We start from the raw sequence: 22,428 nt of genomic DNA, 5'->3' as shown, positions 1-22,428 counted from the left end.
CCGCCATCCAACAAACGTCGTCTTCATTGGACAGGCTACGTATGGGCAAGAGGCTGAAGGAGGGAGATTAAGGGAAAGGGCAAAGAAGAATACGCATGCGTAACCGTCAGTAGCGTCGACCACCCATCGTCTGGTCCCTAGAATTTGTTAAAAGTTGTTGCAAGAGATGCTTACGCTCCTGCTGTGTCTTTGCATTGCAGAGGTTTCACTGACAGTTAGTTGACTGAAGAACGTTATATATTTGCACTTCCAGGGTGGTTCACAAAACAATAAAATACTAAAAGATCACATTAAACTTCTATAAGGTATTATTACCACTATCAGTACCATTGCTATGCTTACTAGCCAGGTCTACTACTGTAAGAGACAGCAGGAACAACAATCCTTGGATTTCTTGGTGCTGCACATTATTTACTGCCGTTGTTTATCCCACAGTGTTAAAGAAAAACCCAGGCACTATTTAAAAATTAAGAATTTAAGACGGTCCTCGCCAGCCTTCACTAAAAGCAGAAACATGCCTTTAGGCACATGCCTTCACTATAAAATAAGGGATCTCTGACTTGATATTTGTGAGGTTTGTGTCATGCTGAATTATTTGATAGCTTTATATTTAACTTAATTTAAATTTAAAAAACCTAAGGCTAAAGTAAGTTCTAACTCAAGCTGAGTTACTTCTAACTCAGAAATGAGCCTCACTGGAATTTATGCCCCTGGATGAAGCAAGAACAGGATCGGAGCCATGCAGCCCTCCTGTAGATGCTTATAGTTTTGGACCAGTGTTCAAAACTCCCATTGTTCTAGGCGCATTTTGCATTTTGCGACAGGGAATTTCATAAACGCAAGCAGCTTCTGAGCTCTGGGCGCAGTACTGCGCCTAAGATTTCAGATTAAAACTGCAGTGGGAGGAAAGGGGGGCCTTTTTCTGCCTCCCCACTTCCAGCTGCTCTTTGAAGACTGGAGAAGAGACCCTCCTAAGAATATTAGGGGGGTGGGCAGGGGAAAGACTAGGGACTATGTGAACAATTAACATAATATTTTAGCTGAAGTTCATTCATTTTCAGCTTTGTATTCTTGTTATAAAAAAGCACGCCTAGACATTCCATTGTTGTGCCCACAACCTAGATTTAAGGTGCCATTTAGCTCCTAGCTTTCATATACAGTAGTACAGTATAAGTTTCTTAACACTGGTTACAGGTAGGTAGCCGTGTTGGTCTGGATCGAAGTAAAATAAAAAAAATTCCTTCAGTAGCACCTTAAAGACCAACTAAGTTTTTATTTTGGTATGAGCTTTCGTGTGCATGCGAGTATCTGAAGAAGTGTGCATGCACACGAAAGCTCATACCAAAATAAAAACTTAGTTGGTCTTTAAGGTGCTACTGAAGGAATTTTTTTTATTTTTCTTAACACTGTTTTGGACTAGGACTGGGAAGCAGAGGCAGGTTCAGATCCTGTGATATTGTACTGTATTCGGACTCTTGACTAACTGGCGTTCCTGTCCTTTGGAAGCCCTACTACTGGAAGAAAGGCGGCTGAGAAACATTTCGAATCAACAAGCCAGCTAAGCGTGCATAGGGAAGCGTTTCCAGGCCGGGAAGAGAGGGGTGGCGGGTGTCGCCGCAGACTGCCGTGCCGTTGCCATGGAAACCAAGCAGACCGGGGCCTAGCTCAGCCGCGGCGCCAGGGGCGCTGTGCGCGTGTAAAGGCCTCCCTTCGCTTTCGGGCCTCGGGCTGGCAGGCGCGCGAAGGATGCTCCGCCCCGCGGAAGAGGAGGAGCCGGGGATGGGCGGTAGCGTGTTTGTCTTTGATTCACGCCGCCGCTGCCGCTGTTGTTGCCACCGCTGTTGTTACTGCTCCGGCCGCGCACCCTCCCAGTTTCCTCCTGACTGTGTTTCATCTGCGGGAAGGGAGAGAAAAGGTTGAGGCCGTTGCGGGCGGCGGCGGCGGCGGCGGCGGCGGCGGAAGAAGAAGATTCGTGAAGCCTTGAACGTGTGAGTTGGGACGCGGGGGGGGGGGAGGGCTCGACTGGGAGTGGGTAGCAAGACGGCGATTCGAGGTGGGGAAGTGGATTGCATATTTGTTCCGCATTACTCTCCGGATCTCTGGGTTATTTATAATCACCATTGTGTTTTTCTTCATCCGTCCTTTATGCCAGGAACTCAGGGTGGCATAACATGGTCCTCCTCCTCCCTTCCTCGCTACCATGTTATTCTCACGACAGTCCTGCGAGGTAGTTGAGTGTGATAGGCTCAAGCTCACCCAGAGAGCTTTTGCTTTTGGGGGGGGATGTGTTTGAGTAGGGATTTGAAGCTGGGTCTCCTTGTTCCTAGTTTCTCATGCTTAACTACAGTGGTGCATCGGCTCATTATTTGTTTTAGTCTTTATATCCAAGCTTTCCTCTAAGGAGCTCAAAATGGTGTACCTAGGTCGTCTCCTCCTTCCCTTTTTACCCCCATGAAGTAGGTTAGGCTGAAACGGAGTGACTGGCTGAGGTCACCCAGTGGGGATTCAAATCTTGGTCTCCCAGGTCCAGTACTGTAACCACTACACCATGATGGCTCTCAATAACATTTGGTATTGGGGAGGCACACAAACACACAATCCACAGCAAAACTGTTAAGATGCTCTACAATAAAAAATGCAAAACAGAATGAGACTCTTGCAAATCTTTCCCAACTATGAGCCTTTGAAGAAACTCAACGTGAACCATTTCCTATTCCTCTCCTCCACACCCATACTGAAATCTTTTGGCTAAAAAAAAAATTAGGCAAAAAGACCCTTGTGGCTCTAGAGTGGGAAGCTCTCTCTCCACTCCTGCTCTCCCTCCCACCCACCCATCCATTGCTACTTTTATTCTAAGCTGCCTTTTCTAGGTACAGTAGAACCTCTACTTATGTCCCGCTCTACTTAGGCCCGTTCCAAGTTCCGACCGTGGCAAACCTGGAAGTAAACACCGGGTTTGCCGCGATTTGTGCACACGCAGCAGCAGCTGCCGTCGTTGTCTGCACATGTGCAGAAGTGGGCTGCCACCGAAGCTGCCTGCGCACAAATGCGCTTCTACCAGTGACCCATTTCACCTTAAGGACTTGCCTCCAGAACAGACTGTGGTCGTGAGTAGAGGTTCCACTGTATTTTTATAGATGGGATGGGAATCCCCCTAAACCCTAGGAATAAATGCTAGGATTCTGATTAATTGGGATATGGATTAAAACAAACTGCAGAGCTGTGCCAGACAGCAAATTCCTGGACTTGCTTATGCAAACCAACATGGCCAAGCTAAGGCTATCAAGAGAACAATAAAGGACATTGAAAATACAATAGAACTTGCCTCAGGTATGAGCCATGGGCTCTTGCCACCCATTGGCAGAGAGAGAGGCAGTCTATATATTTGGCAGAATTTGTATTACACGTCCTCTTCTTCTGCTTAATCAAATAATCTCCAAATCCCTCCCCGCTATCTTAATCTATATTTGCGCTGCTTTGTGTGTTTTTTTGCACAATGTATGTAATCGTGTTTGAATTGGTAGCCTGTAATTATATGCAGCATTTTATGGACTGAAGTTCCCCAGAGAGGGTAAGAGTGCTTTTTTCTGCGCTCTTGTGATGGAAAAACATAAGGCATCATTCCTTATTGGAGGAGAAATTTTTTTTGGAGTGGAAAAGAACAGAAAGTTCAGTCCACTACCTGACTCCTCATTTAGGTGGGATCTGCCCACCCCCAAAGAATCTCCCATGTATGCTAGACTATCGTGGTACATAAACACATAAAAATATAGTTTCAAGCAGGTCACATACCATGGGGGAATTTCTAAATTAATAAATCAGTTAACCTGACTTGGGAAAAGACACATTTCTAACGCTAAATATCAATAGACTTTGAATGTGAACCTGGAGACTCCCTCAAAATAAATGCCGTTAGAAAGCAAATCTACTTGACCCAGTATCCTGGTAATATTTTTTGCAGTTCCTTCACTCTTTTGTAAGTGAAGGGGTGTATATAGTTAATGATCAAGTTAATTTGGAGTAAGAAAATGTCTTGAGCATTTGGTCTTTGTTTCATTTCAGGAATGAAGTGATAGTCTGAAGGAAATTTGGTTAACTGTCTTTATTGGTGTAATGGTTGTCATGTAAATAGAAGGTCTGTGAAATATTTTTATTTTGGAAATAATTCACCCTGATGAAAATAATAGTTTTCCCCCTCATATAGAAACTGAAATGTCTTCGTGGGTCAAAGTAACTACAGATCAAGCACAAACACCTGTTCCAGAAAAGAGGTAAAATAAAATTGCATTATCTCTTTGTTTTTCTACAGTTAAAAATGATTGGTTGGAATTTAATAATCCCAGAAAATGGTTTTACTACTACTTCTACTTCAGAGTTAGTAAAATGCTCTTAATTATTTAGTCCAAGGGTGGGAAATCAGTGGCACTCCAGATGTTATTGGATGCCAACTCCCATTAGCCCCAGCCTGCAGGACTAATATTCAGGGATGATGAGTGCTGGTCTAGCAACATCTGGAGGGGCAGAACATCCCTGCCCCTGCTTTACCCCCAATTTAATGATCATTTCCTTTTAAAAGCAACTCTGTTCTGTATATGTTTCTAAGTGCTCTGCTAAATACTTTGAAGTTGACATTTAATAATACAAGAGATAATCCCATTGATGTCATTCAGAATTCTGCGCATAAATGTGAGTGCAATTATAAAACCTTTAGAAACTACAGGCAAGAGTCACTTAAAGGGCTTCCACTTGCGCAACAGGGCTTTCTACCCCTCTCCTGTCTGTACCCGCCCAAAAAGTGGTTCTGGGGGTGTCAGGAAAACCTCCAGATCAGGATGTAATTTGTCACAGTCCATGTGGAATTCTACCCCATAAATATATTATGGTCACATCCTATCACCCCCCTCCACCTCGTTAGTGTCAGGTACTTGCCTTAGTTCAAGTCAGACATTTGGTACTCCAGCTCAGTGCTATCTACCACTGTGCTGACTGGCCACAGCTTTCCAGGGTTTCAGACAGAACTCTTTGCCAGGCCTTCCTGGAAATGCTCGAGATTGAACCTTCTGCATGCAGAGCATGTGCCCCTCTACAATCTTGTTCTCATTTCATTTAGTAAAGTCCTGTACAGTAGTGATTGTACACGCAGTGAAGAGGATGTTGCCATGTGGCAATATGGAAAATGCAGGGTGATGGGGGGCACTGTAATATTATTTAAGTACATTAAATAATAAAATAATAACAACAGCCTTTATCTCATGGCATGATCAGTTGCCATGATTACTGGTAACCACACAGTGAGGATTTAACAACCACCAAACAGTGCTTGGCCTTTTGCAACTTCTCTCTCTTTTAGAATTGAGTGAGATGAGGAAAGCAAGTGGAATTTTAAAAACGAGACTCTTTCCTTAGTAAGAAACATTTGAGGCAGTTGAAATAAATTATTGGTCAGAAGAAAAAGCATTTGCTGTACTGGGTTTACTGAATAATATTACCAATCTCCCTTCTGTTTTAGAAGCTAAGAATGGTTTTCTCAGCTCGTTGCTAGCAACTGGTGCGCTGATGAGATAACCTTGACATTTTAAGATGGAACCTCAAGTAGTTTCCTCAAATACATTTCTTACATGAAAAAGCAGCTCCCTGTTGCTGCTCTGTACCAGCAAATAGCTGTTATTATCACATATTCCTTGGCAACACTGCTTGTCCTGGGGGGTTTATCCCACCTTGTTTTCTAGTTGCTTCAGTACACCAACTAGCGCATCTATATATATAACACAGTGGAACCTCAGTTTGTGACCGCCTCCATTTACGACAAACTTGGAGAGCGACTGCCGCGAACCCGGAAGTATTTACATCCGGGTTCCACGCGTGTGGATGCGCAGAAGCGCTCTATCGGCGCTTCACGCAGAAGCGTGCCTTCAGCGAGCAACAAACTCAGGGAGCGACTGGCTCCCCGGAACAGATCGTCGTCGTAAACCGAGGTACCACTGTATATAAAAATGTAAAATGTCCATGTTTGTGTTCAACCACTTTTCTCCAAAACCGCTTGACCGATTGCTTTGACACAACGTTCCATTCCAATGCGCGAGTGTTTGCATAAACTTAGATTATATAGATGTCACACCTGTCACCAGTAAAAACATGATTTTATGTAAAAATAGCGCCCTCCATTGGACGTCAAAGAAACAGACGCCATATCCTTTTGTGTAGCAATAGCGCCATCTGTTGGATGTTTCCAACATTTCCACACTCCCGCCCCCTCCTCCTACCTCGCCATCGAGGCCTCTCCAGATCCATAGCCGCCGGGGGGAGAGGGAGGGCGGCAGGTAGCCCGGGAGGCAGGCCGGGCCTCACCGCTCTTTACCTCCCACCACCTGCAGCCGACGCCGACGACACTGCAAGAGGCAAGCCGGACCTCGCCCCTCCTCACCTCCGCTGCCGGGCAGAGAGGGAGGCCGGCAGGACGCTGCAAGAGGCAGGCCGGGCCCCGCAGCTGCCGACGCCACCGCGAGAGGCAGGCCGGGCCTCGCTTCTCCTCACCTCCGCCGCTGGGCGGAGAGTGAGGCCGGCAGGCAGGCCGAGCCTTGCCGCTCCTCACCTCCTACGCTGACGCCGCGAGAGCCAGGCCAAGCCGGCCCTTGGCTATCCTCACCTCCGCCTCTGGGCGGAGAGGGAAACCGGCAGGCAGCCCAGGAGGCAGGCCAGGCCTTGCCTCTCCTCACCTCCGCCATCGGGCAGGGAGGGAGGCCGGCAGGCAGCCAGGAAGGCAGGCCAGGCCTCGCCTCTCCTCACCTCCGCCGCCAGGCGGAGACGGAGGCCAGCAGACAGGTCAGGAGACAGGCCGGGCCTTGCTGCTCCTCACCTCCCACCACCCGCAGCCAACGCCGCCGCCGCCAACGCCGCGAGAGGCAGGCTGGACTTCGCCTATCCTCACCTCTGCCACCGGGTGGAGAGGGAGGCCAGCAGGCAGCCCGGGAGACAGGCCGGGCCTCGCCGCTCCTCACCTCCCACCACCCGCCGCCGCCAACGCCGCTTCCACTCCACGGAGGAGTATCCAGGTAAGACACGACATGTCAGATCCGCCCTCCAGAACTTCGCGCCATGCCAACTTGCCCCAGTACCTCCCCATCCCCCACAGAACTCCCACGTCGGGACCCCTGACCACCTCCAGGTTAGACTGAGCCTCCAGCAGCACCCGCTCACCGAGAGAGGGGTTGGGGTGAAGGGCGACCTAATGTGGGGGGAAGATGACGTCACAGGCCGGGGGAAACGGAGAGAGGGGTGTCGTTACATCATATACCTGTCCTGGGAAACGGGGGCCCTGACTGAGCCACAGCAACATGTGGCCGGGTACAGCTAGTGCCAAATAGATGTCTTGCACAGTGGGACACTTCTGTACCAACAAGGATTACTTGAAGAGTAACTTTACTTGAAGTAAGAGATTGGAGTTGTGTGCTATATTTTGTACCATTACAGTGTTGGGCAGTATAATGAACACTGAGTTTCTTGGCCTCTTGGGCTTTCTATGTTTGTGTATTTAGATGGAAACTCTGCTTAAAGGGTTCAGAACGCTGCTTCTTAAGTTCAAAGTTAAGCTAGTTTCTTCATCAGAACTGAGTTTGTTTTTATCTGTCCTTTAGCTATAGTTAACAGCAAATGAGGCAAGACTAAGCAGCTGTCATCCTTATGCTGCCTCTGATACTTGAGATAACTTTCCAGACTATACATCTGTTGTCCTTTTTTCTTTTGGATGGGCTTCTCTACCCAACCTGTGCAGACTTCAAACCCAGCAGCTTAAGCAAATATGTGTAGCATAGCTGGATTGCTGAGTTCATCTGGAAGGGGGCAGGAAAGGGTGGTTGCACTATTCGTGTCTTTCCCCGTGATATGGCTTCTAGACTTAAAAAATACTACATTGTAGTGGTTCAAGGGAATCAAGTGATAATTCATTGACATGAGTAGCATGCTGCAGCTTCCTTAAATCATCATATCTCTAACTTATTATTTTTCTTCTCTTAATGCTTTATGATGTTAAACAGTTTCTTCTTTACACTGCTGAAAGTCTATTATCTTTGAGTTGCTCTATAGCTATCCCTCTCTAGATTCAGACAACCTCTTTCCCAAGAAATCAGATTGTTGAACGTTATTCTTCCTGTTCAGAACCAGAATAAGCATTTCTTAACATGCCTTGCTTCTAACTGGGTTTCTGATGCATCATGTTTACACCTTTTTCTTTTAATAGATTGTCCCATTGTAAAAAAAAAAAAGGCTCTTAAGAATTTTTTCAGTTAAGAGATCAGAATTTAGTATGTCTTGGGTTATAACTTTTTGTAGGATACCCTCAGACTTTTCATAGACTTATCTCGTATAGTTAATCCCCCCCATCCTCCAAGAGCATCAAAATATTTCATTGATAATTATTTGAGGGACTTTTTTCTTTTTTCTTACATTTTACACTTATGATATATACTGCTAGGTGAATTTCTGTTCACTTCTATGTGTATTGTGAGTCATGCACCTTATTTTTGTGATTTTAAGTTTTTAAAATTTGATTTTAATATTGTGCTTTTTTGAAAATACATAATTTAATACTTTATCCTTTCAGTTTATCATTCTGTCTTAAAGCATTTAGGATTTATAAGACAATTTGCACCTTTTATTTCTACAGTGATGTAATTAATGACAGATGCTTGCAGCATATCTTCTGCATAAGTTAACCTACTTTTTTCCACTTTGGGTCTAGGCATAGACCTGGATGGATTCCACGACTTCTAGAGTAAGTAATCCTCAATATTTTAATAATTTAAAATACTTATTAAAAAAAACACACCTTCAAATAGTTTGATGGTTAGGTTGTCTTTTTACATTTAATTATAAAAATTGAGACGTTGCTTGTGCTGCTGTTGTTCTTTTGAATTAGCTTCTTCTCTGATTCACCCTTCTTGCATTTGTTATCCTAGGCCAGTTGTTTAACTTTGTGGTTCTCTTGCAAACCCTCTTTATATTGAAGGAGCACCCTATTCCTTTCTGGAATGCACATATAGTCGTACCTCAGAAGTCGAACAGAATCCGTTCCGGAAGTCCATTTGACTTCCAAAACGTTCCAAGGCGTGGCTTCCGATTGGCTGAAGGAAGCTCCTTCAGTCAATTGGAAGCCGCTACGGACGTTCAGGTTCCAAAGAATGTTCGCAAACTTGAACACTCACTTCTGGATTTGTGGCGTTTGGTAGGCAAAACATTCGACTTTCGAGGTATGACTGCACTCAGATTTGCTAACTTTGCGCTTGGATATAAATGCAAGCAAAGTCTATATACATCCGTTCAAAGACATGTGTCTGCATGTTAAGAGTCGTTTGACATAGTTCTTTCCCAATCTTTTAAAAGTGATGGCCATGCACCATCTAACACAATGGTAGTCAACATTTAGGATCAAGAGAACGCCTAATTTGAGCAATGTTTTGGTTGAGGTCGGTATATACCAAACACTGTCATATCTGGGAATTGCAGGATGAAGTAAATGTTTTCCTGGCAAGTTGAATCCTTTTAATAATAGCACTGATTTATTTTTTTATTTACATTTACATTAAATAGTAATTTACATTTGGCTTTGTTTGGCGCTGTTAATCCAGTGAAGCCTTTTAGTTGCCTTTAAAATTGTATTGAATGCTGTACGTGAGTTGCTTCATGTACTACAATGAACACCTACCTGTCTTACTGCAAAATACTTTTATTTATAATATTTAAGAATCTTATTCCTTTGCCTGAAGGGTGTACCATCAAACGCTGAAATCAGAATGTCAAGTGGAGGAATTGCTGGATCTTCCATTGATTGCAATATTCCTCATCAATTGCCTGGGTGATTTGCTATTGGCAGCACTTGCTAAGGACTGATTTCTCTGTAGTCTACTTAACACATGTCATTATCTGGGACTGGTGTGAGAACATAGTTAGGTATCCTTCCTTGTGAAGAAGATGGTTTGAGGGGAAAGAGTACACAATTTCTCTGGCAGTCACCTTTTTGGGTAGAAAAATAAGCATAGGAAGCCAATACCAGTTGGGCAAAGAGTCAGCACCGTGGAGCAGCTCAGCTGATTCCCCCTTAGCCTATCACAGTTTCTCTTTTCAGAGTGTGGTTGTATTTCCATGAGTATCCATAAGTGGCCAGCAGGCAAAGCTGGCTGAGGAATCAACCAGCTAGTGGGATTTCTGGTAAATAACTGCATGTAGATGAACCTTGCAATCTTGTACTGTATTGTAAAAGAAGAACTGAGCTTTCCAGAAGAGGTGCAAACAATGGCAATCCAGCATCTTAAATATGTTGCAATTTTTGTGCCTTGCAGCATAAATCCTTACAAAACCTTTCAAAAGAGCTCTTACTCGTCTCCAGAGGGTTATTCAAAGGACTATGAAGATGCTAACAGGTTAGAGGGGTTTTTCTCAGTACCTATTTGAATAATAACCTGACCCCATCCCCAAGGCTCAAAGAAGATGTGAAACCCAATGTTAACAAATAAGCTCATGTCCTAAAATGTTTTCTTTTCATCAAATATATTGATACATTTCAGGAAAACTGGGCTATATACTGTTTTGAAACAGATACAGACCAATTCGGCACGTAACAGTGTTTTGACAGTTCAGTGTATTAGAACGTAGGATTTAAGTATGGTTTCTTTTTATTTGGCTCTTTATGAATTCATTTTAAGGGTATAACATCATGTGAAGTTCATACATACACTTTGATTTTTAGCTTTTAAAGACGGCTGAATTTCCATAATATATTTATTCCCAACAGCTAGAAATGGCTGATCTCAAGCTCTCTTTGGGCATAACTGCTAAAGCCAGCCCATATGGCTCTTACAGTTGATGGTGGCTTTAGGCAGGCGCTGATTCCATGCGAAGCTGTGGCCTTTGCATAGCATGCCCAGCACCATACTGACAAGACAGTTTCTCATGCCATGAGAGTACCCTAAATTTGGGAGGACCACAGCTCCGTGGTAGAGCACATGCTCGGCATGCACACAAGGTCACAGGTGCATTTCCTGACATCTCCAGTTAGAAAAGGAAGGATAGCAGTTGGTGTGTAAAACTGCTGTCTTGAGATGTTGGAAAGTTGCTGCCAATCAGAGTAGACGATGTCGACAAATAAGTACCCGAGTCTTGCCTGCTAAAAGCTAACTTTCCTGTGCTCTTAAATTGCACCTAGATATTTACTATATACTCTCAGCTTAGAAAGTTTAGAAGGTGATTTACAATTCAATTTGAAGTAAAAACCAGCAGTTAATCTCCTAAACAAATTGAATCAAATGGGGGGGGGCAGCAACCCAAGAGCCACAGGTACACATAACATGCACACATTAAATATATATAATGCCATGTGATTTATTTATTCTTTATTTTATACCCTCATATTATTAAACATTGATTCAAATGTTCAATCAGATGCCTCCCTCAACAATATTACCAGGACACCCCACTATGCCCTTGTTTTCTGGTGTCCCAATTAGCTGTATCACTGATATCAGCATTGCACTAAGTGACCAGCAGCGTGCTTCATCAGGAATGATTATGCATTAATCACACGCCCCAATAGAAGATAAGATCGTCTTTATTGTCATTGTCCCCTTGCAGGAACAACGAAATTACTCATAATATGAGAAGGTAGAGAGAGAGAGTCCTCTTCAATAGCAGGAAGTTTTATTTTAACTCTGCTTTATTCACTTTCGTGTCTTGTATGCTTAGTTTTGAAGAACTCTTTGGGCAGCAGTATCATCCATCAACAGGGAATGAAGATAATTATGAGAGATACCAATATTCTCAAAAAGGTAAGAGAGAGTTTCGCTGGCGGCTTGCATCGATGATCAGTGATAGGCATGTCAAATATTGTTGGCTTCTGTTTCTCAGTCCTGCAGGCCAAGATGCCTGTTATGTATTCCTAAATTCTGACTGTTTACTTGGGAGCTATTAAAATGTGTTGACTTGCCTACCCTGAAATTGCAATTGTCTTAGAAAGGAGAGGGTGCAGTGCTTTAAGCAACTCGACTTCAGCATGTCTGGGTATCTCTTTAGATGATGACTACACAAAGGACGTTCTTCGGGACAAGCTATACTTGCAGTTTTACCAGCAGTTAAAGAAGGAGTACGACAAAGACCGACCTTCAGACTGTGTCATTGTTTCCATCAGCAAGGATCAAGCGTAAGTTTGTTTTTAAAGATGTACTTAAGGATTCAAGCTGAGCTGTGAACTAACATCTTAATGTGTAATTTGGTCTTGAGCAAATACAGCTAATCTTTTTAGGATTTCTCTGCTTCCATACCAAAAATTTACCTGAAATGGTACCAACTGTGATGCAAGCCTAAAGCCTGTACTACATGGGATAGCAGCAGGGGTGTGTCTTTAAAGTTGGACCTGCCTTATTTGCATGTAAGGAGATATAATAAAGGGACATGCCAAAACTTTCCTACAGGTTCTTTTCTTCTTAGCTGTGCTGGTATCAAAAGCACTTAGTTGCATGGGCAGTGGGGATAAAAGTAATGGGGGTCAGCTTCTACCACCCATACTCTCTGTGCCCTTTAAACAACCCCCCCCCAAAAAAAAACCCACACAGATTTGCATAGTGTGGCAGACCTGCATTTAAAGATGTGGGCCTGCCATGATCCAGTGCAGTTTGGGGCTTAACTTGTGTGCTTCTTGAAGCTGTTACTTTTGATTATTAGTTTATACTTAGCAGGAAGGTCGCTTTAAACAGTGTTGTGGGGTTGTTAATTTGTATCACGGTAACTACAGATTTTATCCATCAACTAGCAGGTTGCATATATGTATTTTTCCTTGATTTTCTTGTATCTTTTTTGTAAACCGCTTTGAGGGTTTTTTGTTTGTTTTTTACAGTCAAACAATCTATAAATTTTATGAAATTAATAATTTTGAAACCGATTCTCCATGTATAGCTCACCCCATACTCATATCTGAATCTTAAATGTACAATATGAACCAATATAAGTTTTTCTTTTTTGTATATTAATTACCATAAGTGTTTACATTAAGAGATTATTCTGCAATCTTAAAGTTTCCATTTATAAACCCACTTGTTCCTTGATTGCCCAAACATAAATTTGATGTTCCTATAATGCAGTGCTGGTAATTAGACTTTAAAAAACAGCAACACACTTTCTCAATAGTTCAACACTTTTTAAGATTAACATTTGAATGACAAACTAAGCTGAATGAATATTGTTCACAAAGCATACTCTAGGTTTACAGGACTGTGGGTGTTCATAAAGTTGGTAGTCTGGCAGCCTGTAAGATTGTTTAATCAATTAGATTGTGCTGTTATTGAGTACTGAGTATTTACGTAAGCCGACTTGGAATGCTAGGAATTTCAATAAGCATATCAGCACCTAATATTTAACATTCTATGTTGCTTCTTAAAATAGCTTTTACTTCTTTTATATTCTTCTTAAAACAAAATACATATTTATAGTCTTGTACTCAACTACTTGTTAATACCTTTCGTCGTTTTTAACATTTTGGTGTTGTCCCTGCCTGGAATATTTTCTAATATAAAGGGTGTCTATCAGTTCAAGACAAATATGATGCTTCTGCTTCTAAGCAATGAAATTTCCATGATATTTCAGCCAAGTCTTTCTCACTTTGTCATTCCAACCTGACTCTTCAGTCTGTTATAATATTAACTAGAGCTTCTTAATTTGCTCTGAAACCACCCCACTGAAAACTATTTTCTGATTCTCCTCATAATGGTCAAGCATATTTTGAGTCAAAAAAATAATAGCCATCTCTTTTAAAGTGCCACAGTTAGCTGTAGGCTTTCACTGAATTAGTTACCAGCATGATTTGAACACCTTATTCACTGAAAGTATATTGAATTTGTGTGGTGATGTTTAAGCATGCCTTAAATATTATTAACTTTCCCTTGGATATTATACTAATAAGAAAAATATAGGGTAGTTGTATTAGATTTTTTGCTTTGCTTTAATAATCTATTTCCATGACCTCTTCTAATTTCCCATCCAGTAGCACATGGAAATGTTGAATACATTTCTGCCTTTCATCCATTGGGATGCTAATATCACTAGCAAATCTCGGGAGTCCATAGAGCGGGATATATTGAGATATCAATAATTTGGGTCTCTCGTTAGACCTCTTCCTACAGTCTTCAGAATACAAGCACCTTCCTTTCTGGTTGAATGACCACCTGCCATTTTAAATCCAGAAGAGTCATTGCAAAGTAACACTCACTAAAATGTTTGCCCAGATGTAATAAAATGTTAGTTAGCAACTGTTCATACTTTCTTAGGTAGCTGAGGTTAATGCATGTCTTTAAAGCTCTCTGATATTGTACTTTCTATTAATTTCAACATTAGCAATTCATTTTACACTTCACGGACACAGAGTTTTAACATCACAGATACAGAGTGCGTGTTCTGTGCATAGTACCTATATTTTATATTGCTGAAGCTCCAGGTGTGTGAACCAACATATATTACAAAGGCCAAGGTACCCATAGTTATTCACATTATATTACCTTGGCTGGCACTCAATGCCATCTAACTGGATAAACTTGGGTGTTTTGCCCACATGATTTTATCTTGGTTGTAAAATCAAAGCCTTTGAAACTGATTTCCTGTCCATATTTAGCGTGGAATGACCCAGATTGGGAACCTAGTTGCATTGCCATTATTTCATGACACTAAAGGTGTTTTTTTGTTTCTAAAGTGCCAGTAAAAGTCAAAGAATACATGTAATGCCATAACCAGGTGATAATTTTCCTAATTACTCTGATATTTAATTCTTGCTGTCCTTCCAATTTGGTTTCAAAAATACATTTAAAATAATAGAAAAGAAAGTTGACATGTATTCACATACTCATTATCAATTATGGTGCAATTAATCACACAGTGATAAACAAATTCCCATACACACCTGTTTCCAAACCCCACAAATTCCTATTTTACAGGTGTTCATGAGTCCACACGTAAGTGTATTTTGTCCAAATGTTCCTTGACGCCAAGCGGTTTTGCAACTTAACAGTACTTGGAAAATTGAACCCATGTATCCCAGTCCAGGACTCTACGGTGCCTTGCTTGCATGGATTCCTCAGGCAACCAAAGACTTTTCTATTCAGTTTGGTATGATAAAGAAATCTATGTTTCCCACAAGGGAAAACTAAATGAAAAGAAGAAGAATATTGCGTCACCAACAAGTGTATGTCATTATAGAGCATATAGTTAAAAAGTATTGAAAATCATAATATGTTGTCTGACACTCTTAACATTCAATTATAGCTTCCAACCCTAACCTCTGTATATACCCTCCAGTTGGGATAGGCCTTGTTCACACTGAAGCTTCCATTTGCATAAACAACTTCTTAAGTTATTGTTTAAGACTATCATCCAAACCAGATCTGCTCTCTCTTGCCAGTTCAAGTGGGTTGACTGAATCCCAAAGGAATACAATTGACATAACAAGTCTGGTACTCTTGAGTCTTCTCCGTGCACACATAATGGCAGCGACTAGAACACTGGCACTAATATTTGGGGAGGAATTATTTGTAAAATAACCTGCTTCTTCTTTTTTTCCTTCAAGGGAATATTCAACAGCCATAGGCCATCGGTTGCAGGATCATGGCCTTGTTGTGGAAATGATATACCTTACATCTGAATCAGGTCTTACACGTGCCCTACAAGAAGTTAAAAATGATGGTTCCCCATTCTGTGTTCTTGTTGAACCATCTAACGTAACACTTTCCTCTTGCACCGTAATCATGCTTCATCAGTCTATCAAAAGTAAGTTTAGATTCATTCAGAAACGGTCCCCATTCATAATATGCTATCTAGATCTCCTCCTCAACACACATACAATATTAAAACATGTCACAAGTTGGAATAATGCTTCTAACTGAAAATTAATACCGCTTCACAAAACTGCTGAATGTGCTGAAGAACACTTTTTACATTTATTAAATATTCATACAGTTGTAAACCCTTTCTACAGTGAGCAAAATTTATTTCTTCTTACTGGAGGGTGTTTTTTTACACTTATCAGATTTCGCCTTCTGTCTGAAACAATAAAGTAAACCATTGGACTGGGTATTTCCCCTGGATCTTTTAAAAGGCAAACAAACCATCTTCAACCCTAATTTCTTAGAACTGTTCCTCTATTTAGAAAAGTTTTTGTAAAATTGTTCCAAGCATGAAATTAACTTACTTTAAACGAACACACAAATGAGATCTCAATAGTTAAATGTACACATTACACTTAATAGAACTGAGCATGTTTGTGTTGAATCATGAACATATAACATTCAGTTAAAAATATAAATTTTCTCGTATTGAAACAGACATTGACTTTGAACTTCAGAATAATGGTGCAGGAACACAGCAGTTTTGTGTTTGGTTTTGTCTTGATGTAACCTTTTAAAAAGCAAGGTATCTCTCTTCTCTATAGTACACCGTAATATGCCCATGGAGGATGCATTGGCTCTGATAGCTAAGGCGTTTGAGAAAATTTGTCCTGAGCGCGAACAACAGGAACGCACAGAGATTTCACACAAAGCAGCTGATCTGGCGAATGACTACCTAGAGCGGAATCTCTATGACAGTTACCATGTGCCTCTAGGCATTAGACATCTCCTCTTTCTGTTAAGTGAGGGAAAACATTTGTTTATGGAAGAATTGAACTCAATAAGTGACTTTCTGAAGACCAGGAGAATTAAGCTTGAAGGTATTCATTACTTTCCCACCTGTTCCCCAAGAATGACCCTATAAATCCCACTATTTTAAAACTGGCTCTTGGTTAAACCTTATATTAAAAATATATAATCAAAATATGTAATGTAAAGGTTAATCCTACCCCATCCCCAAGCCATAAAATCTCACTTCTTACTGGAATGTGAACACTTCCTAAAACTACCTTGCCCCTTTTTTGGCTTTGTAGACATAGTTTTATAATGTGGTATTAGTGGGTATATTTCCAGTAGGTCTTGCCTGGGTGTGTGGTGGTGGTTAAAATGAATCCAGACTCTCACATGTACATCACATGACACACATGCACACAGCTCTTCTTTACACAGTGACCTTTTTTTCCAGCTAGGCCTTCAAAGCATGTTGTTACAGCTGTGCAAGAAGGCAGTTTTTAAAAGTCCCATTCATACACTAGCGGGGGGAAGCTGCGTGTTTTTATCGTGTGGCAGGGGTTTTACTGTTGCTTGCTAAGTTCTTAATGATGGCAGGAATTAAGCTACTTAAGGACCACATTATGGGGTGGCAAGAAGTATTCCATGGAAGAGCCCCAGTCCAGTGTGGAAAAACAGTCTTAAAGAGCAAGCACTTCCATTGTTTGTTGCCACTCTCTGGTAACCATGACATTTCACGTGGCAAAAATACATTACACTTATAACAAGTTATTAAATTAAAATGTGAAATCTTAATACTCGTGAAAACAATAGCAGACCCCCCAACACCTTTATTATGTTCTGCAAACTGAAGAGTTCAGAAGCTCAGTCCTTAAAATAAATAAAACTTACAATGTCTGTAAATCTAACTTGAGGCGTCTTTAAAAGATCTGTGGTATTTCCCTGAGGGAAACAACTAGGTAGTTAAAGAGCGTGTTATTCCCATAAATCAGAGGCAAACTACAGTCTTTGCTTTTAATAAATCTGGTGTTCACTAATCATTGTGTGTTGCGTGCTAACTCTTGGTTCTCCTAAACCAGGCTTTGTTGCAGAAACAGACGCTTTAGCTGTTGCAGCTGAAGACACGGTGTATCCAGCAAGTGTCCGGCCAAGCACTAGTGCTCTCCCCCAGACTCTAAGCAAACCCCCACCCCTTCTTCCAACTCCTGGCCGGAATTCTGTGTTAGGCCAGTCATCTGTATCTTCAGCTAAGCCAGCTTTACTGGGTGAAAGACCGTTGACAGGTCTTCTCCCCACACCAGGTTGGTAACCCTGTTAACTGTATTGGTGTTTTATTAAAGATTTACAGTGAAGCAGGGAGAGGAAAGTGGAAATAGAAGGGTGGGTGTGGTTGATGGTTAACTCTGGGATAAGACCTGAGGTGAGGTGAGAAACCCAGGGTAACTAACAGTGCAACTTAATTGGTCCATCAGGAATGTTAAAATATGCATTGTACATTTCACGTTACATATGCAGTGTAAAATCACTGTTGGAATCAATTTCTTTTTTAAAAAATCCTTTGGATAAGGCCTACTGGAAGATAACTATATGAAAAACTACCTCCTTCAATATGAGCATGCCCAGATATTGCAGGTAATCAGCAGAGGCCGTTCTCTGCATCTGCAGGCACCAGAGGCAAGTTGGGCAGGCACACGAGAGAGGCCCCTTTCAGTGGTTGCACCTACACTGTGGAACTTCTTTCCTAGAGAACCTCTGTTGGTGTCTTTTCTGACCACTGACCGATAAGTGAAAACATTTATTAAGACAGGCCTACTGCTTGTTGAGTTGTTCTGCTGGTAGGTGATAGTAGGTGCTTTATACTCGGCTGCTGTTTCTATCTTAGCTGCTAGTTGTGCAACTTCTTGGTATATTATTACTTACTAATCATTGATAAATGTTAGCAGCATGGGGTGCATATTTGTGGGAAGGCAGGATAGCAACCATAGTGAAATTAAATAATAATTTCCAGGGTATTGGTTGAGTGACCAGTTAATAAAGAAATGTTGGCTATTTCCCCCCATTCCATGCTTTCTCCTTCCCTCTTTCCAAACAGGGCTGGCTGGCCCAAAGGGCAACCCTCCGCCACTTCTGATAAAGTCTGTTAAAAGACCAGTCCACTTACCTCCATCTCCACATCTGCCTGCAAAGCGGCCACTGCTTAGTGGCAGACCGGGCTTGCTGCCAACACCAGGTGAGAGCTGATTGCACAGGAATGAAAGGTGGTCATTTTGCACTTCCAATAAACATTTCCCCAATTCATGAAATGGGGTATGGAGTAGTGGGCAGCATGGTGAACTTCACCAAGGGTTCAAATACCTCCTAGATGACCCACGTTTGGTACTGGAAGGAGCCTTATCCTTGAGCATCCCTTCTCTCCATCCATCCCAGCTCTTCAATTCAATTTGCTGTTTTCTGCTTGGAGCAAACCGTATTATGTTGTTGCATTAAAACTGGCAAATCACGGTTGGCACTTCCTTTCCAAGAGCTAGGATCGCAAGTCAAACTTGGCATTATGTGTGAACAAGTCATTAAAAGTGTCCTATCCATTATACAAGGTGCATAATGTTATACACATGTTATAGCTTGTTATTTTGCTTTCCTTTCTGCTTGGGGGCAGGGGGGAAGAGAGATTGCTTTCTCTCCTTTGTCAGAGCTGAAGGACAGAAAGAAAGCTTCATTGTCATCCCACCCCAATGGAAGGGTGAGAAGGAAACTCGTGGGGTTCCCAAGTGCCTGATGCTGCTATGTGAAGTGCTGGAAATATTTTTCTTGCTCTTCACACAGGAGTAGTGCATGTTTGGGAACAGCATAAGGGAGTTGACTGGTAGGCAGCAACACCCACCTGTTATTTTTGGACTGAGAGGGCAATTCTGATAGAGATCTGGCCCTTTATATGAGCAAAAAAGCTTCCCCATCCTTGCCCAATAGATTTGGAACAACTTCAGTAAGACTTCAAACGTAGATTTCTCATTTCTAGATGTTGATGAGACTGGCTGGGTTAATGGCGACCTTTGCAGAAGATGTGTGCAAAATTTAAGTGTGCAAAATTCAGCAACTGCAAAGCATGATGCTCTAGGACAGCCTTCTGGTGCATTCCAGATGTTTTGGACTACAATTACCATAATCTCTGTCCACTGATTGGGGTTGAAGGGAGTTCAGAGACCAGCAATATATGGAGAAGCCCATTTGGGGACTAAGGAGGGTGTTCCACTGTTTTTGTGTGCATTTAAAACCTTAAAGCCAAACTTCTGTACTACTGTACAACTAAAAACCACTTGCAGTTCTTTTAAGCATATAAGTGCAAAATGCATTAAAACTAGCATTAAAAAACAATCTAAAAGACAAGTCAGTTTTTAAAAACTAGATTAATACATTCCATCCATATAAAAGGACCATAGATAATTAAAAGCCAAAGGTCTGACAACAGATAAATGTTTTTGTCTGGCCATTAAGATATGTAACAGTGGTGCTTGGGGATGGCATTCCACAATTGGGGAGCCACCACTGAAAAGGCCCATTCTCATATTGCCACCCTTTGGACCTCCCATGGTAGGGGCATACCAATAAGGGCCTCAGATGATGATTGCATGGTCCAGGGACTGGGGAGAGGTACTGCTTGAGAAAGTAGACCTCTTTTTCCATTCATGACCACTCATTTCCATTCATAATGATTGGAATTTTGAGCTAGGGCTATAAATCCTTGAATTTACAGGATAGAGAATTGTGCTCACTTGGAAGCTGGAATAAAATTTTATTCTGAAGCTCAATGGAGGGAGGTGCTAAACAAATAGTTTGCAATCCTCACACTTTGGCACTTCTTTCAGGGTTCATGACACTTGTCTAAGATTAATAAAAATAAAGAGCCTCAAAGACCAGGATTGCTGTGGCCACTATGGTATTCTTTTTAAACAGTTCCCTGGCTTGATGAATATTATTCAGTCTTGTTATGGCTCTTGCTTCTCTAGATATTCTCCTGAGTCCAAAAGCTTTGCAAAGCTCTGAACTCTTAGTAATTGTCAACTGAGGCAGACTTCATTTATGAGCTAAGCTAGGAGCCAGTTCTCTTTGCATGCATATTCTTTATACTGCACTAACAGCAGTTCATGTTTCATATCAAGTAGCGTATGAGAACACCAAGCTGTACAGTCCTGTGGATGTGGGCCAGGGCTGTGTGCAGTCTATGCCTGCAGCCTTCATGACTGCCAAGAAATGTCACGGCAGTGTCTGTTAAAGTTCAAAAGGTCAAACGGGGAAATTGCTGCTCTTGGAGCATATCCGCACCTCCTGCCCCAATGCTTCCTCATTTTACAAGAGATCCATTCAAAATTCTTTGAAGTGCCCCAAAATAACTTTTAGAGTAAATTGTGCAGATTTAAGTCCACATTGGCAACTTTTGTGAGATCTCAAGCCTTCGTAATCCAGGCTGTTCTCAAGTGTGACTGAACTATAACAGTTCATTTGTCCTGATTTTTCCATCTCTGGGTCCAAGCTGATATAAATGAGAGAAGTACACTGGTTTAAATGAGAAAATACATTGAATTTTCAGCACCCTTAGGATTCCAGGAGAGTGGAAGAGAGGCTTGTAGGAAAAACAAGTGCATGCAGAAAGTGGCAGCTGCCCTATTCTGGTTTCAGTTTTCCAGTTTGCGCTGATAAGTTCTGAAGTAAGGGAATGGTTGGGGTTTGTTGTTGTTTTTTGCATTGCATTGTATTTTAGTCCAGACAAGAGGCTATTTTCTCCCATGTGTAAGGCCACTTTGAATGTTGAACATGATCTAGAAAAATTAAAGGCTAAGAGTGTTGCACCACTTAACTGTTCTTCATTTCACAGTTGGTAAGGCACAGCATCATTGGGTACCCAAGCCAAAGTTCCTAGCTTGACTGGACACCTGGATTAAATGGAGTACATGGCAATCCCTGCTTGCATCATCCTTCTTGCAAGACAGCAGCACATGACAAATGTGTGTTAGTACACCAGACAAGCTTAAATGTGTATTGTTTTCTGTTGTACACTTTCCTGGGTATTTTCTTTTTTTACTTAAGTGGCAGAGTGAAAATAGATGTTTGTGGAATTATCAGTATTGTAGATTCCCAGTACTAACTTTTTTTTTAAAACACCCAATATTATCCCAGAATAAATGACTTATTTCCACAGTTTGTCATTTGATTTCTTTGTGACTTAAGCTCCACTTAGATAATTTGCCTGGTGATAAACTTGTTCCTCTATACATGTAGGCTCCTAGCCGGACTTGAACACTCTTTATGAATACTTTGCTAGCCTTTGGGCCACTCATTATGCTTTTTCAGGAGATCCAGATAAATTAGTTCCCACTGTGTCTGATGTGGCATTGTAAGATTCAGAAAGGCTATGGAATAACTGTCTCACAGACATTTATCCATGCACTCACAAAACTGAACACTGCCACAACTTTCATTATAGTACAGTATATATGCATGCATTACTGCTTTCTCTAGCACTGCAGGAAATAATATGCTCTAATTCCACTTACTATTTTGCCTTCTTTAAACACAAATCACATATTTGGCCACTGATAACAGTTCGAAAGCACGTCAAAGTGCAAGTAGATAAATGGGTACCACTCCAGCGGGAAGATAAACGGTGTTTCCGTGCGCTGCTCTGGTTCGTCATGCTGGCCACATGACCCAGAAGCTGTCTGCAGACAAACGCCGGCTCCCTCGGCCAGTAAAGCAAGATGAGCGCTGCAACCCCAGAGTCGTTCACAAC

General features: G+C 41.8%; 1 protein-coding gene across 1 annotated transcript; it reads left to right on the top strand.

The window, feature by feature from the left end:
- Nucleotides 1-1,803: 1,803 nt before the first annotated feature.
- LOC118087721 (uncharacterized) lies at nt 1,804-21,839 on the top strand. Its single transcript, XM_035120656.3, has 11 exons — nt 1,804-1,988; nt 4,205-4,271; nt 8,738-8,770; nt 10,335-10,415; nt 11,734-11,816; nt 12,061-12,187; nt 15,596-15,795; nt 16,457-16,732; nt 17,723-17,944; nt 18,736-18,873; nt 21,514-21,839. The coding sequence occupies exons 2-11, from the start codon at nt 4,213-4,215 to the stop codon at nt 21,561-21,563; spliced, it is 1,269 nt and encodes a 422-aa protein (XP_034976547.2). The 5' UTR covers nt 1,804-1,988; nt 4,205-4,212; the 3' UTR covers nt 21,564-21,839.
- Nucleotides 21,840-22,428: the final 589 nt, after the last annotated feature.

This window comes from Zootoca vivipara, chromosome 6, assembly GCF_965207765.1.
Source record: "Zootoca vivipara chromosome 6, rZooViv2.hap1.1, whole genome shotgun sequence".
In the NCBI taxonomy this organism is placed as follows: Eukaryota; Metazoa; Chordata; class Lepidosauria; order Squamata; family Lacertidae; genus Zootoca; species Zootoca vivipara.
This window is presented reverse-complemented; position numbering and strand designations above follow the sequence as displayed.